The 18,308-nt window shown below is 35.4% G+C and overlaps 1 protein-coding gene across 8 annotated transcripts in view; it reads left to right on the plus strand.

The window, feature by feature from the left end:
* Positions 1–18,308, plus strand: part of ARMC3 (armadillo repeat containing 3) — a 96,039-nt gene that overhangs the window by 52,796 nt on the left and 24,935 nt on the right. For 7 of the 8 annotated variants that reach the window (XM_056336117.1, XM_056336118.1, XM_056336115.1 and 4 more), the window contains 6 exons: positions 1,387–1,455; positions 1,778–1,953; positions 3,245–3,439; positions 4,244–4,427; positions 9,690–9,842; positions 9,967–10,072. In XM_056336117.1, coding sequence (XP_056192092.1) covers positions 1,387–1,455; positions 1,778–1,953; positions 3,245–3,439; positions 4,244–4,427; positions 9,690–9,842; positions 9,967–10,072 — 883 coding nt within the window. The remainder of the gene's footprint in view (positions 1–1,386; positions 1,456–1,777; positions 1,954–3,244; positions 3,440–4,243; positions 4,428–9,689; positions 9,843–9,966; positions 10,073–18,308) is intronic. The other variant, XM_056336120.1, reaches the window with a different exon arrangement.

Consider the following 18,308-nt stretch of genomic DNA (forward strand, 5'->3'; position numbering starts at 1 on the left):
CTTCAGGCATTAGTGTAACTACAATGATAAGGGAGAAAATGTGTTAAATTTATAGAGCTAACTCAAGTATTGATGACAGAAAAAGCTGAACTGTCAAGCATGGGCATGCATATTTGCCCATCTTCTTTCACAGGTCAGTGCTGCTGTAAATATTTTGTTATCTGTATGTGAGCTAGTGAAATTCAAGTAGTCTTGAATATGTCTCAGAGACATTGCATTCACCGCAAGGTAGTAAATCTGCTGTGGCCATACCATTATTAAATGATTAAACCACAGTATATGCAGATTTTCTTGTACCTTTTTATAAGGTGAGAATGGATGTATTACATCCATGCTGGGTGGCTCTTTGCCAGATGATCAAGCTGCAGTGAGTGCTAGGTAGACATACCTGAAGATGATGATGTAAGGTTGAGTTTCAGTGGCTGTCATTTTTACATTGCTTTATAAACCTACATCTAATTAATATAATCAATAAGGTCTTACTTTGGTAGATGTTGTACCCAATTGTTTTCCATGGTGGTATCCTAACCACTATTTAAGTCTTTTCATCAGCTGCTATCTGCTTTTCATGTTGTGCTGGACCTCATGATCTTTACCTTACTTTCAACTCAGCACTAGCACATAGTCATTCCCTTCAGACCTTGGTTTCCAACGCTGCTGCACAAACATGGATTTGAATGGCTGAAAATCTTCCATTTTTATTCACATCTTAATTGTTTTTTTCTTTAAAAGTAAATGCAACTCATACTTTTTTTCTTAAGTTTCAACACTGTAATGTGTTGATCATAACATTGCCCTGTAAAATCACATGTAGTCTGTCCCAAAGGATGTTTTTTGGTTATTCAGTGGTTGTGGTTTTGCTAGTTTGCCATTGACAACAATAAAAACCCATTCTGCAAGTCTTTACTGTGATTTCAATAAGACCTATGAAATTCATGTTTTCGGTTTGCAGTGTGGGCTGTGTTACCATGAAATTAGAAAGTGACAGCTTGAAAATTAAATAATGGAAGGATTGCTTTTAGTTTGATAGTTTTAACCACAGATAATTTTAAGTATTGGGATATGACTTCTTTGACAACTAAAACTGTGCAATATTTAGTCAGAACCTGCTAGATGCAAATATTTTGAATGAAGTTTCAATAGAGTATTGAGGAACTTCATATATATCAAATGTCAGAGATATTGTCTGATACTTGAAAATCTCCTCTGTGTTTTCTGGGCCCATTATGATCTTGGTATAACTTCAGTTATGTGTTATTCCCAGTCAGATCGTTTTGTCACTCAGGGAGTAACCATAAGGGCATTTGCCTTGGAGCAGAATCTGTTTCTTTACTCAGCCAAGAATGCCAAATGAAAGGCTTCATATTTGTGTTTATTTCATTGTAGATGATGTCAAGAAGTTACTGAGGGAACTGGATGTCACAAGTTCACTTATATCACAGCTGGCACCAGAAGGTAGCTTGCAGTATTCATTCCTTGTGCAAAAATACACTCAGAAGTAATTATGATTGCCATTTGATCAGACAATAACGTCTTCCTTGCAACTTATGATTGGTCATACTATGTGTTAAATAGGTAATTGCTTTTATAGGAGTAGCCCTGTTACTCACTGAGTAGTGTTTTATGTCGTACAGATGGAGCAACATGATTATGGCAATGTTAGATATGATTAACAGCTATTGTTTATTGACTTTAAATAATATTGTGAACCACTCAGTTAGTGAACATACACTGTGCTGAATCAAATTTGATCAAAATATTTTTTTTTTCCCCACAGAAGATGTAGTTATCCATGAATTTGCTACTCTCTGTCTAGCACATATGGCTGTTGAATATACTACTAAAGTGCAAATATTTGAGCAAGGTGGATTAGAACCACTTATCAGACTGCTAGGTAGCCCTGATCCTGACGTTAAGAAGAATTCAGTTGAATGTATCTATCTCCTGGTGCAGGTAAAGTTTGTTGTTGTTTTAAATTAGAGGCGGATAAGCACTTCCCCCCACCCCCACCCCTTTAGGGTTAATAATTATGAAATATTTAGCTCCATTACTCCCCAGTGTTTATCAATGTATTTGAAAACATGACACCAAAGTCCCTGTTACAGTAGTTATGAATATAGATGATTTGGCTATGATTCTGTTGAACTTAATGCAATTATCCATGCTATACAGCAATGTGAGATCAGAATCAGATTCAGATTTTTTTTAATTAATATGAATTTGTTTTCTTAGTTGGAAATTGTTAATCTCTGTAATGAGAGTTATAACCTGTCTATCCAAAAGCTTGAAATAATCCTGTAAATTAAAGAACTAACGATTGCGTTGTGCCTTGTTATAGCCAGCAAGTCCATAGCCACAATTTTGAACATCTTTTTAATGAAAGGTGAATGCTGTCAACAGCTACTTTCCATGCTGGGAGGAATAGATTTGTTATTGGCTACTTTCACACTCAGCACTAATGTCATCCATATGCTGCTTAGCAAAAGAATGGTGCATTTGTATGGCAGTTCTCTTCCGTGGCTTAAGCGAATCAATTCAATAATGAATTCAGTTTATAACTCTATCTCTTTTGGGGCATCAGAGCATGTCTATTCAGAATCACATTTTACTCTTTCTCCTTTTTTACTATCTCACTGTCTTTGTTGCAGGGTATATCTGGATAACTGCACCTGGTGCTTGCTTATATTGATAAGGATAATTGCATGCTGCACATGTGCAATAAGCTATTTAAAAGCAAATTGTAATTTATTTAATTTTTTCTATTTTAATATAATCTACTACTGTCTTTTTATTAAGCTGCATACCCACTGTTTAAAGTTGAAATTTTAACTAAAACAAAAAGATATAACCAGGCAACTACAGCAGAGTGCAAAATCTATTTTCCCCCCACTAAGGTAAATAAAAATGATGAAACTAAATTTGAAAAACTTTCTTGAAGAAACATGTATGTTGATACAAAAAAGGGAAAACTAAGAGTATACAAGCTTCCTTAGACGGGACTAGATTCTGTAGTGTGTACTTCGGTCATGCAAAAAAAATTGGAATTTAAGGTTGGTGGGGCTTGATTATATTAAATATGATTCTTAGCTGAAAAGAAAGAAATCTTCAGAACTGGAAGCTCTGGGATATTGACTTATTTTCTGTGTTTGAAATCAGATTTTTAGTGTTCTTTCTGCAAAGTCAGGAATTGATGTACTGTTACATTCTCTATCACTAACATTCTTTGTTGAATATTTTACTGCAGGATTTTCAAAGCCATGCTGCAGTTCGTGCACTGAATGTAATTCCACCCTTGCTGGAACTACTGAAATCTGAATACCCAGTTATTCAGTTGTTAGCCCTTAAAACCTTAGAAGTAATTAGCAAAGACAGAGAAACCAGGATAATGCTCGGAGAAAATAAAGGATTAGATTGTCTTCTGAGGATACTGGAAACCAATGTACAGTTTACTTGCCTTAAAAGTTTTTTGTTCTTGCTGCTAATGTTTGTATGACTAATGAGAAATAATACTTGTGTTGTGGAAGAATGATAAAAGAAGAAAGAGCTCCTTACTTGGAGCTAACTGTGATAGAAATAGGATAAGCTAGAATACCTAACTTAATAAGAAAGGGAGCAAAGAGATTCACCAGAATGTTTATATTTGGTTTATTGCTTTATTGCTATTAGTAATACTAGTTTGCATTTACTGTCCATTTCTCAGTATTGTAAATATCAGAAAAATTCACCATATAGCTTTTTATATGATGTTTTCTCAACATTTTCTATTATATGCTGAAATCTGGTGCTGGTTCCTACTTTGAACACAGATTTTTTTTTTCTGAATTGTCTTTGATATCAATGGACTTAAATATAATTTCCTACCTTGGAAATTTCATTGTTTATGTCATTATGAGTCTCATTTTAGTGCTTCATGAGTTCAGATGACACCATAGGAAATATAATGCGTGGAGGAATCTGTGAAGTTTCTGAAATTTTAAGATGACAGGTCCTTTCTGAATACCTGCCTAACCCACTTTGATGTAAATGAGAAACTTTCTGGGTTTTTACTGTTTTTGATAAATTGTGTGGCATCCTAACGTATATCAAAGAAATTATACAAAAAATATGAGTATGAAAGTATGTACCTTGCAGTATGAATAAACTGTCCAGATGAAAGTTATGACAATCATCTGACAAAGTTAAAAGACAAAGATATTTTAATCATGATTTTAAGGTTATTTGTTTGGGGGTTTTTCCTTATTAGGAATTCAGTGATCTACATGCGGAAGCTCTTGCTGTGTTGGGAAATTACCTTGAAGATGTGCATGCTCTGCAACTGATTCAGCAGACAGGAGGCCTTAAAAAGCTACTTTCATTTATAGGAGTCTCTACTGTCCCCGATATTCAGAAGAATGCAGCAAAGGCAATTACCAAAGCAGCTTATGACTGTATGTGACTTTATAAAAATCCATGCACATGTATTTGTTAATGAAGTAAATTTTCATCCAGGATGAGGCCATCTTACCCAGTTGAGGGTAGTACTTGTGCTGAGGAACACAATAGCAAGAATGAGTTTACAGTGATGAATCTTGCCAATCAGAGCAGCAGTTCTATGCTAGGCTATATATGTATATGAACATGTTTAGATTTTGCCTCAATTTGTTTTCAAATATAATATATTCTTGCAAAATGCTGTCCTCAAAATAGAAAATGGAGCTCTAAAAATATGATCTTTATCTTTCTTTTAATGATGCCAGGTAACTGCCATCTAAACCCACCTTCACATACTATTTCTCATCACTATTAGTTAAGACCTAATTGCAAGCTTACTTCCTTTTGCATACAACTGCTTGTCTAAATGTCAGGCAGTTTCAAATACAAGTTCCTTCAACAGGGGCATGAAAAAAAGCCTTTCAGATGGCTTGCAGATTAATATTCCCAGTGGAGTTAAATAGTTTCGTTGTCATATTTATATAATTATTCATCCTATAGTTCTTTTTTATACACTTTTCTTTAATTCATGAAAGAATTCTGAATTGGACAGAACATGCTCATCATTTTTGCCCACAAGGATGCTCTTTAAATAAATTACATCTGAAATGCCTTCCTTGCATTGGCTTCTGAGTTGCAACATATGCCTAGTAGGTAGTGCTGTGTAACAAAACGCAATATAAGAAGTAACATTCTTCTGTCTACAGAAGATTTTAATTCTGTCAAGGGATTTTGATGACAGTAACTATGACAGTACAGCTTAAATACTTCATTCATATTTTTATAATCTTGTTGTTGAATTATGCCTTTAATTTATTTGTATTTTACAAATATGTTATCTAATTTAACACATGGCTAAAATAATCTCTCCTTTCTACAGTATTTCAGACCTCCTTTCTTCTCTCCCCCACCCTATCTTTCCAATTCTTTTCTCACCTAGCTTAGTTTGACGTCCTGAATATTTGTAATTATTTGGGTTGCAAATGATACATGAAAAGAGTGGAGTCTACCTTTCCTAGTATTCTGTGGATTTCTGTGTGCTTTTATCTTGATTTATTGGAAGCTTTGCACGCCACTGAAAAATTTTTTCATTAATGTTTAAATATCAAAGATAGGAAGGGACCTTCTTATGCCAGATTTTTCTTTGTGTATTTTCCTGTATTGTTATTTTATTATGCTACTTAGGACTGTCAGTATCATTTTTATAGTCCTGTGACAGGCTTATAAGTAGTATGCTAAGCAGATTTATATTTACTCCTACTACTTCCTACTGCATCTTACTCCTTTTTCATATATATTTTCAAATAAGCATAGCCGCCTTTTCCTCTTTCACACCTTTTTCAGTTTTTGTGGCCTAATATTTTAGCAGCTGTTAGTAGAAGCATGTCTGAACACAACATTTTTAAAGCACAGTGGCAAGAACTGCACATAATATATTACAGTACTGCCTATGATCTTATATCATGGGATGTTACCGTCAGTGAAGATGCATCTTCTTGTCATACTCCTTTACAAATGGAGTCAATGTGGTTTCATTATAAAGGTTTGCTCTCTTCTTCAGGCTATGACAGTTGGTATGGATGCAGCAAGCTGGGAAAATAGATCAAAAGAAGATTTAAATTATTTGCTTCCAAGCTGCAGAATTTGGTAACAAACAGTTAGACAAAAGGGAACATGTACTGGTGCAGTGAAAAACACAGTCCAGTAAACTTGCTGCTCAACATGGCTCCCAGAAGTATTAAATTTATTTCAAATATATAGAGCTACTGGTCTAAAGTCAGCCTTCCAGTGGGAAGACAAGTGGCATTGAGGCCATTATAAGAAATAGTCCAAGTGCAAAAAGAAAACAAATATTTTCAGTTCTTGTCTGTTTGGATTCTGGTTGTAAATTTATTAAACAGCCTATCCAAACTGCAACACTAATGTATACTATATAATACTTGCATTGATGTAAATCTAATATAATACAACACAGCTCCAGATTCTTTTTTGACTTTTTCATTAAATTGGCAATAGCCATACAGTAGCCCACATTCTTCATGTTTGATAATTGTGGTTGCAGTTTACCAACATGTCCCGCATACTTGAGGAAAAAAATACTGCTTTTCACTGAAATGAAAAACTTAGTTCTGCTATGATAGAACATGTACTCAGCTGTTTTTTTAATCCTGGAAGTTGAGTATACAACAGTGTCTGGTTTTGAATTATGGTTGAAGGATGGAATCTACTTTTGTTTTTTTCCTGATAGATGTGATCATAGCAAACAGTTTTGTTTTATGTTCCTTTCAACCCTTTGGAAAGGGACTCCTGTATCTTTTTGGTTTTGTTGTGACAATACAGATGTATCACTTAAAAGCTATTCTCAATATCAGAATAAATTACATGGTGTAAACACTATATTCAATTTTAAATAGCACCTTTAGGATGCTGCTCTGTTTTAAGTAAATTAATATTGATCAAATTTCTATACATAATCATTATCCCTTTGCCCCTGAAGATTTTTTTTCTGCAACAATTTTGAATGTAATGTATTAATTTATCACTGGTTTTATTTTGTATGTTCAGAATTGCAGTGGTGAATTTACTGTAATTCTCTCCTTGCCCAGCAAATAATGCAGTCATTTCCAAATGCAAAATACAATTTAATGCTATAAATTATTGAATATCTGTGAGTAGATTATCTGGACGGTTGATTAAGTAGAGCCTGACTTTCCCCTGACAATGCCAGACACACCAGCAGCAACAAAATCCTATGGAGTGTGCATGGAGAAAGTGATGATCATGCTCACTTGAGTCTGGCCTCACTGTGCCAAACTTCTGGTTTGAATCTTCCCACTATTTACATGTATCTAGGTGCAAATCCTTTCTAAAAGGAGCATGCGTAGCCAGATTAACATATGCTATTTCATAATACAGGTTTGTATTCATCTGGGTTATCTCAACTCACAATCAGTGAGAGGTCATGGTACTATTTAATATTAACTTTTTTTCATTTCATATTGGTATAAATAATTCCATAAGGTGATGACAGTGAGCTGAATAGTTAATCAGTAGAAGTCTGATCATGATTTGGGGTAAGGGGAAGTAGGAAAATATATTGAAAAACAAAGGTTGGCTCATGATGGGGTCAATGCATGAAAAGCTGGACAGAAGTGTTGGTACTCCAGACCCGCTTAGTTGGGTATGCCTAAGTATTTTACTTCATGTTAAATCAATGTATTGAAATTACTTAGGGGTCAAGAAATTTGTCACAATAAATATGATGTTGGCACTGACGTGAGAAGTGCTTAAGTACAAAGGATGCTTTTCATTTCTACATTCTTTTCTATACTAAAGGAAATAGAAGAAACATCATAGAGAGGTGATCTGCAGAAAATATTCATCCCTTACATAGAATTGGCACCTGGATCTTAAAATATTAATAATTTTCACCTGTCTAGCTAGCAAAATATAGGTGCATACTCTTTACTGTAAATTCAAATCTAAAATCTGTTTTTCCACATTACTGAAAAATGCTTTATTCTGTTTAAAATTTTTTAAATCACTGTTTTCACTCATTCAAATTAATTACATTATTATTATTATTATTATTTCATAGAGGTAAAAATTATGTTTAAAATCAAACACCTATAATCATAACTGCCTTCAGAAGCAAGAATAATTTTTAAGGAAATTTGTATAGTTGTAAGTAATTTGCTGTACAAGAACCAAATTACTGATGCATGAAGAACCTCTAGAGATCGTTATTGGGGATTATGAACTACTTTGGCAAGCAACAGGCCAGCAGCATACTTGATGACTTGTCAAAACGGTCTGTAATCCCATTTAAGGCCTTCTCCTGAGAGCTGGCCTGATACACGTCAAAGTTGTGGCCAAGGTTCTGCAGACGCTTAAAATCCTCTCTGTTTTATTTGTTGCATCTTTTGCTTTGTGATTTCAGTTGCATATTTCTGATGATTCTAAAAATACTTAAAACTGAGCTACAGAGGGGAAAACAGCTAGCCATCTCACATAGGTGCATTGAGTCATTTCTGCTGTAACTAGATTTTCAATCAAACTTTCTTTTCATTGGCTTTGTGGACTTCTATTTGTTTACTTCTGCTCACTATGGATTCACGGATTCAGTTTTGTTTAAAAGAATACTTACAATTTTTTTCTTTCCTTTTTAAACTTTTTATTCGTCGGACAACAGTCCAAATAAGGGAATGATCCCTCAAAATGTTAGTAAACACTGGTAGAATTTCCAAATGTGTTCAAGTCCTACTACTTCTCAGTTCCTGAATATCTTTGATACATTGGAAAATTTTACCATATAGATATAACTTACAGAATGTAATGAGTCTGCTTTAAATTGTGCATATGGTTAAATGTTTATTGACCCTCATAATGGTAGAGCTGTGCTGTCCAGTGCTTCTGGCTGAGAAAGTTTCACTTGGGGCTCTTTCTAAACAAACACCTGCACTTCTGATCTCATCCATTTTGAGATGAGTGAGTTGATTAGTATAATTGTTAGATGTCTGTAGACACTTTGAGATGCTCTATGTTGTTACCTGTGTAGAGGAAGGGAATATTTATGTCCTTCCTTAGCTGCTGCCAATCATTGTAATATAGGTCAGCAGTAAGCCCTGCATCAGCAGGCTAAACTACAAAATTGAAATGCTTTGCAAAGTGTCCATTAATGAAGAACCACAAGGCATGCAGAATTTAAAATTCAGTTTTTAACACCCCTTGCCTGTTTTTTGTCTGTTGTAGTGTATTAATTGGTAGTCCACGAAGTTTGAATGTACATTTACTAGTACATTCTTCAATTTTATGCATTTGGACTTTGTTAGCATAAACCAAGGTTTTGACCAAAGTCCTGAGTAAATATGATCTGTTTAATTGGAAAAGCTGTTTTCATCAAGCCTGTATGCATTCTGCAGCCTTAAGTCTTATAAAGAACAAACTGTGCATTCTGTTGGGTTACATGTGTTTAAAGCTGTATTTAATAGTCACCTTTTGGGTTGGATTCAGAGTTCACTGAGGTCTAATTGGTTTTGGGTCAGGTCCTTTGTGTACATTTCTTAATTGCTGGTGCCTCTGTTACTAAACTGTTTCCATTTTCACGGTATCAAAAGCAAGTGTTATGTTAGAATCAACTATATGAAATTAAAATCACATCCTTTCACTGATTTGGAAAATGAACGCAGATTAATACTATTGTTCTTTTTCATTTAAAGCTGAAAATAGAAAAATCTTAAATGAGGAAGAGGTTGAGAAGTATCTCATAAACCTTTTGGAAACTGATAATGATGAAGTGAAAGTTGCTGCTTCCCAAGCAATTTCTGCCATGTGTGAGAATTTAGCTAGCAAACATGCATTTGGACTCCAGGGTAAGTAAGGTGGGAAGGGATGAACTGAGAATCTGTGCTTTTGCTTTAATAAGGAGCATATTATACTTTTGCAGACTGCCATGGTTTGTTTAAAGGTTTATGTATACAACTGTTTCTTTCAAAGGGATTCCCCAGCTAGTACAGTTGCTAAGCAGTGACAATGAAGAGGTAAAAGAAGCTGCAGTGACAGCATTAGCTAATTTGACAGCAGCCAGTCCTAGGAATGCAAGGTGAGTCTGCAATAATTAAATTATTATTTAAAACACTAATCTGAACACAAGTGATAATATTTCGATTTTTAAAGAATGCCTCATCTTGTCCTTATCCTGCAAGGCAGGTCTATTTGAATTTGACTGTAAGGCACTTTTTGGTTCTTACGAGTCATCTGGAATAGGTTGGTTCTCATCAGTGTTACAAGAGTTACACTACCTGTACTATCATTTGCTTTATCAAGGAAAGGTATGAAGCAGATGTAATGAAAGCAGAGATAAAAATCATGTTTTGAAGAGAACATATGAAGAAAATATGTCTTGTAATCTAAGGCATTAAATGTAGGATATTTTTTGAAAATTCAATATCACTAAGGTATCCTTTAAAATGTGATGGTTCATGCAACTTTGTTGACGGATGTAAACCCAGTCTTTGAGGGAGATGGCACTCAGATATTCTGAATATTGGCATTGTCTTTCTTTTTTTACTGTTTCCCAAGTAATAGAGAATGCTCATAGTTCATTCTCTAAAGGAAATGTAATTTCAGTATCCAAAATAACTAACAAAGGATGGCTAGTTGACTATAAGTTCCAAAATAATTGTATCAACTAAATTCTACTGTCAGTTGAAGAGTTCTGTTACCCCAGCTCTATTAAAAGTTCTGTTCAGGGAAAAGAAACAGAGCAGTCTGACGTATATGAGCAATCACATGTAACTAACAAACCATAAAATAAAATTCCTTAAAAGTTTCCTGGAATATACTTAAGGAAGTTGTAATCCATTCACAGGCATTCTTTGAAGTGAAAAAGTAAAATAACTCACCAAATAAATTATTTGTTTCAATTTATTGATTCAGCTCTATAGTCACCAGTATTCACTTAATGTTACCAGATGGAGCCATAATTTGACACAAGAGAATAATACTCTGTTCTCAGATTCATGTAGTAGACTTTTTTTGCCTGATATTCTGCTCTCCTCATGTGCATGACTCTTCAGTTGGTGTCAGTGGGAGTCATACACACATAAAAAGAGCACAGTACTGGAGTCTAGGGGTCAAACTTTCAGGTCTGCTACAGCTGTTTCTCGTAGCGCAGCCCTTTGAGGTTTCACATTGTGAAAAGGGAATCTCTGGAGAGTTTTGAGTTGGTATAGCAGCTTATGCCAATTCATTCAGTTTCTTTTGCCAAGGAGATAGTCAGGACATTGTTTAGCTCAACTGCTAGAACAATTCTCTGAGACCTCAGGCAGGGAAATAGCTGTCTCTGTTCTTCTGCATTATAATGAAGTCCGTATTTGTTTCTTGCTGGGCAGAGTCAGGAAATTGTAAAGGTGGCTTACATATACTTCTCTCTCTTTGCAATCCAGCTCCAAGTACAATATGGAAGCACCAGATAATCTAATCACAAGTCTTCTGTGAAAATCAGGAAGCAATAATTTACATTAAATATGTATATTGGATGAATGCCATGTGACTATATAATTACTTCAAAGCTTCATTTCTAAATCAAAACCATTAATAAGTCATAGAAGGGTCCAAGTGTGACTAGGATCCATAAATGAATATATAGAGTTGAACCCTCAGCTGGTACAAATTGGTATAGTTCCAGCTCACTGACTGAGTGTCTGGCCTGTATTTATTTTACATTCACATAATAGGAAAAAAAATAGTTTGCAGAAAATGCATTCCAGATTGAGTTACCATAATCATATTTCGTTCTGGAATATTTTGTGTGTTGTCTTGTAAACCACTGAAAATAAATGTACATATAATGAAGATGCTGATATACTTTTATAATAATGTGACTTTGCTGTGTAATTATGTTGACAATATTCTGGTCCCAATTGAGACTAATGAGAGTAGTGCCCTTTTATTGGTTATATATTAGATTCTTCTTATAAACCCTCTGAGAATATTAAATCATAAAGCTAGTAGTAGCAGGTAGACCTTATGTGGCAAGAACAAAATGGCTACAGTAAAGGGGAAGACTGTTTACTGTAAATGTTTTCACTTTTTACCAGCCAGCCAAAAATTCAATCTTGTTGAATTCATGTGCTCTGCCATATTTCATTTCATGAGCATTTTTGCATGTATTATATTGACTGAAGGATGCGTACCTTGCCTTTTCATTTCGTACAGTATATATTACAGAATAGAAGCAGAGTACGAGACTGCAATTTTTTCTGGAGATTTTTCATTGTTCTAGGAATATTTGGTCAAGAAGTGTTGTCTGCTTTTCATATAACTTGGAAAGAAATGCAAGTTAAAATAAATTGTGTAATTAAGGCTCCCACAATAGCTATATAAGGATGAAGTCTTCCACTGATTAATAACACAAGAACAGCATAGGCACTGGGCAATACTACCCCCACTAATGTATATTAACCTTGACCTTTAGGTGCTTCCCCACAGCAATGAAAGGCTACTTCTATACCCCTACCCAATCAATCCTTTGTTTCTCAACTGAGACAGCTAATAAAGGTGTCAAATATGGTGGAGGTTTTGTAATTAGAACACCTGTTCACGATGAACAGGACAGAGACCAGCTTGTCATTTCACACAAGTCCCCAAGAAACCACAATTTGGCAAAAATAAATAAATTAATGAATGACTGTGGCCCCTGTAGTATTTTAACCAAAGATCTAGAGCAGAAGAGAACATGAGTCCCATACAAATGGTTTGAGACAAAATGGATTTTCAATATGATCTCTACTAGAACACATAAAAATTACTATAAATAACTTCTAAAATATTTCAGCATTTAAGTTTTTGCTGCAGAGCTGATGATGTGTCGTGCTTCAGTAGCACACAGAAAAAAGTACGGTGTTAGTTTACAGATTGACACTCTCAGATGATGCTTTTATCATGATTTTATAGTAAAGTTATGACAGAATTTTAATGCTGATGTGTAAATTCATTTGATAAATTCATTTTAAACTTGTTAGTAATTAGGCTAAATAAACATAAAATTGCAAAGCACAGTGCAGTTTAAAATCCGATGTACTTATTCTAACATACGATAAAGAACTTACTTTGTTATGTTACTAGCTCTGAGTCCATCCTTGATCTATGTGTCGGAACTTGTTTCTGCGGTCTACTTCTGGGAAGAAGAGAATTACGTTCAGCTGGGTATTTGCATCCACTTCACATTTTTTAATCCAGAACACTAACTTGCTTTATTGAAAATGGTATCCGGTTATTTGGATAGCAGAATGACATTTTAAAGAATCTATATGTCTATTTTTGATGTGTCCAAGCACAGGGAAATGTAGACACTTCAATAATGTACCTTATGCACAAATTGAGAAATTACACACAACCAAAGAAACAGCAGTGCCATCTATTGGACAGAAAATTAAATTATTCCGGGCTATACAGCTAACTCCAGAAGAAATGTTTTACTTCAGCCGCTGCCAATTTTCTCCCATTTAAAGTATAATAAATTATTTTGGCTTTTCATGTAGTTTGGATAAGCTAATCTAGTGCGGCCACACCTCGAATACTGTGTTAGAAAGACACTGAGGTGCTGGAGCGTGTCCAGAGAAGGGCAACAAAACCCGTGAAGGGTCTGGAGCACAACTCTGTGAGGAGCAGCTGAGGGAACAGGGATTGTTTAGCCTGGAGAAGAGGAGGCTCGGGGGGGACCTTATCATTCTACAACGACCTGAAAGGAGGTTGTAGTGAGGTGGGTGTCGGTCTTTTCTCCCAGTAACAACAAGTGTTAGGACAAGATGAATTGGCCTCAAGTTGTGCCAGGGGAGGTTTAGATGGCTATTAGGAAAAAATTGTTCAATGAAAGGGTTGTCAGGTGATGGAACAGGCTGCTCAGGGAAGCAGTTGAGTCACCATCCCTGGAGGTATTTAAAAGAAGTGTAGATGTGGTGGGTGTTTAGGAGCACGGTTTAGTGGTGGACTTGGCAGTGTTAGATTGGTGGTTGGACTTGGTGATCTTAAAGGTCTTTTCCAACCTAAACGATTCTATGATTCTATGATATTAGTTAGAAGTAACACATACAAATAAGATCTTAAGTGTACCAGTTAGACATTAATTTGACCAGCTCTTTTCTTCAGTGTTGTCATAGCACAAATGCTGTTTCTAATAAGTATCTTCATAAATTTGGCAACGTCTGAATTCTGGGCACCTAACAGAGTTACTGCTAAAGAAAAATATATGCTACGAAAGTTAGAGCTTTGTACTGGACATGAAAACGAATTAACAGTCTCAGTAATATTTGTTTTAAATTGTTTATTTAAAGTGCAAAATTTATAGCATTCAGTTAGAGTTTGATCTGAGGGAAGAAGGAAAGGGATGTTTTTTGTTCAGCTCTTCTAAGGGCTGCAGGAAATTGTGGTACATGACAGGCTTATGATCCGGCAGAATATTTCTCCTGGGGTTTATGATTAGTGTCATGTTACATGTTTCTAAGTATTATATCTGGATTCAAGATAGTGAAGTATCTTCCCCAAAATTGCCAAATCAGCAAGCATGATGTTATTTAGTTTTCTAATTCTTTAATTCTTCACAGGAATTGGTGGACCTATTTACGTTGGCAAAATTATGTCCGTAGAGGCAGTTACAGGCATTATCACAGCATCTGAATTTATGCTCGCTCAAATATATCAGGATTTCCAGGATTTAGGAGTAGGTTTGGGTTAGGAAGATAGATTGGGAACTTGTTGGTTATGGGCAGTGCCCAGTGAGGAGAAAGTGAGTTGTTCCCTTGACTTCAGTGGCTGTGGAATCTATTCCAAACTGAAACTCATATACTGATCTAATGACCCAAAATACATCCTCGGTCTACTCCGTGTGGGTGGTGCTCAGCTGTAGTGAGAGTCTCTCACCTTCTTAAAAGGAGATTTTCAGCATCCACAACAGATTTTTATTGGTTTTAAGATGGGTATCCAGTTTTCTTACAGTTAAAATTTTGTTATTATCGTTAGGAAGTAATGATTATTACCATTAGGTAGTAATATCACTAGGTAGTAATCTTCTGTATTAGAAAATGAGAAACTTAGTCATAACGTTTCCCTTTCAAGACTGTAGGTGGAACCTAATTCACATAAATGGATCAATATTACATAAGATAATACATTTGCATGAATATATGTGTTAATTTATGAGGACAGGAGCAAACATTTCTAGTACATGAGAGCTACATTTAAGAACAGAAATAGGTAATAATCCATTGTATAGTTGTTGTCTTTTTTTATGGTTTAATAGTTCTACTTTATAATATAAGTTTGTGTTTCTGAAGGAGAAAATCAACAATAGAGTGCCACTAGCTGTATTGTGTAAAGGTAGTATGTTTTAATACTGACCCCTAGTGACAAAATTACATTTTTCAGCTGCTGTTGCTGCAAGGTAAAGGGATTTTGTTGGGGTTTGTTGGTTGTGTTATCTTTCACATTAGCACCCATTCAGCTGAGTCCTACACAAATACCAACAATTAACTCATGCCATGAACAGATTCCTGTTTTGACTTTCACTTACTGTATATCCATAGTGTGATCGGTGCTTTCTAAAGAAAATAAAAAGAAAACAGTCATTACCCAGGAACTCACAAGCTTTTCCTTACAAGTTGCACGTTGACTTCCATTGAAAACTGCAAAATGTTTTATGGTAAATTGCTCCCTTGGCAGAAAAGCTGCATCAAGGCCTAATGCTGGGATGTCATTCAGAAATGAATTCCCACTATGACTTTAAAGTCACATCAGGTGACTTGTGCACAACCCATGAACAGTACCCTAAATCATGCCCTGGTGGCAGGTGCAAAGTGTTTCCCTTAGCCAGCTCCTGGTTTTCTCTCTTAGATTTGGGAAGGTGTGGCTGTATGGGAAAGTCCCTCTATAGACTGAGACACTGTACCTGCATTCTGTTCCCAGTACGGCTCTTTCACAAAAAAAAAATAAAAATCATTATGCATTTTCCTGTTTGTTTGTTTTTTAACTGTGTTGCCTGTCGGGTTATATTGAAGACAGAGACCACTATAGAGCATTCATCTCTATCTAACACAAATCTCATGTCACAGCATCCTAAAGTGCATGAGAGCCTAAGTATATGCAAAATAGTTTCAGACAGAAAACACTTCTAAATTGGGATAATGGTAACTATATAGAAGTTCTACCCATTATAGATATAGCAGAATCTTTTGGGCTGTTTGTACTCTGCTGCCTTCAAAGCCTTGGCAGTATGATCACTATTTATCTTAGCTGTGGAAGGCTGGAATTGCACTCAGACCCTGTGTGTTGTCACTTGTAACTTCCCATGGTAGATTTCTGTGGGATCAGGTGAAACTTTCTTCTTCCTGGCTGGAGACTCCTAAGCCTGGGAGAGAAAACTGTGTTTTATGTAGTGGCACAACTGCAATGATTTTTTCGGAGTGTGTAACCCTATGATGAGATTCAGTGATATGCACTAAGATGAGTTGTACTTTTTATGAATTAAAAGTGGCAAGACTTATTTTATGTTTGAGTAAGTTTCAGACAACTGTATTGGTGCTTTTACATGCGTATTTTCTTTGTAGAGTATTTCTAAACTAAATGCAAATTATTTAAGTATAAGTTTTAATTTCAGTATAGTGTGAAGTTACTTATTTTAAGTGTATATAAGGGAATTGCAAGTTCATGGCTGATCATGCAAAATTAATTCTACGCTGCTGTGAAGTTAACCTGTGCACTGACTGTGGCATGTTGTCTAATTTGACTGTCATGCACACAAGGGTGTAAAAATAAGCTTTCACAAGTAATTTTAATCCTTTTTACAATCTCAGTAATTTTATCTTAACATAGTAGTAGATGTGTACTTCCTTAGAGATTTAATTTTAAGAGAGGAAACTAAAAGTCTAAGTTTCTGTACTCTGAATCAGCCTAAGAGCTTGAGCCTTTAGCAAGGCAAAACAGATTGCTGCCATTGTCCAGAAAAGACTTATCCAGAAATGAAAGATGGGGCCAGGTTGCACAGTCCGAGTACGGTGTAGGGAGACTTCCTTGGCACAGCTTTCTTGTCCTTCCTCAGCTGGTGCTTGGAGTGGTGAACAGCCACTGCCGCCTCAGTCCCTGTTTTCAGATGAGCAGTTGTGAGGACCCTGCTTTGGCTTTTTCTTTCTTTCCCTTACATCTCCACGAAGGCTGCTCTGGCAACTCCTGAATGTTCCCTGGTACTTTGCTTTTGTAACAATGTGGATTCCAGACTCTCAACATTTGTGCTGAGTTACAGATTTTTGCATGCACTACCTCTTGGATCAGAAAGAAGGGAGAGGGATAGTGTCTTTTTCAGTGCTTACCCTGGCTGAAGCTACATGGGATATTTCAGAGGCAAAAAAGCTTTCTATTGCCTCTGAATTTCAAGCCTTTCTCATAATAGTGGAAGTGTCAGAAATTCTTAATAAAGGTTGCAAATAATATTATAATTGAAAGGCTCAGATGTCATGAATAGACAGTTCATTACCAATGCCCCTGGAATATTTTAAAGTTTTAGAACTCAGATCTGTGTAACTTTGTCAGATGAATTCAATAACAAACATAAGAAGATCTCTGTGTATGAGTCAGGTGTTACAGTCTCTGCTAACCCAGACAGTTTACGGTTTTATTGCTTCTGTACAGTGAGGTTTATTGAGTTTTGGTTTTGTGATGTTTTAACAAGATACTTGTCATTAAAAAATGGAATAGAGAGGTTCAGTTCCTGAAATGAAAAAATAATACAGTTTGTTGATATCATCAGTATTTTTGTGTTAGCACAAAGGGGGCCCCAAACTGTTGAGCAATCTCTTGTGCTAGATTCCCTTACTCAGAATAAACCTATTGACATTAATTTCCCTTGTATAGTGAAGAAAACAGAAGTAATACTAGCCTTTAAATAAAATATAAGAGTCTATTTACAAGTCAATTGCTTTTGAAAATAATTAACCCACAAATTGAAATTTTTGGTAGATACAGAAGACATTTATTGAATGTGATTATTCTGGTGGCATAACAAGGCAAATGAAGAATACTAATAAATTTAAGGGATAAAAAGGAAGCTATTTCCTGAGGTTTTTCAAACTTCTGGTTATGATATTCCTTCCGTCAGAAATTGTGTAATAGAGCTGGATCAAAAATGCTTTGTGTGAAAAAGAAGTCATGCGATTTAACACAGATAGAGTTGATTTTAAAAAATGTGTGTTTAATTAGATGCATAATTCTTATGCATAATTTACATGCAATTATGTATGAAAATGAGATATGCACAGGCATAAATGGCTAGCTAAGCACCTCACACA

Source organism: Falco biarmicus, chromosome 4, assembly GCF_023638135.1.
Source record: "Falco biarmicus isolate bFalBia1 chromosome 4, bFalBia1.pri, whole genome shotgun sequence".
Lineage (NCBI taxonomy): Eukaryota > Metazoa > Chordata > Aves > Falconiformes > Falconidae > Falco > Falco biarmicus.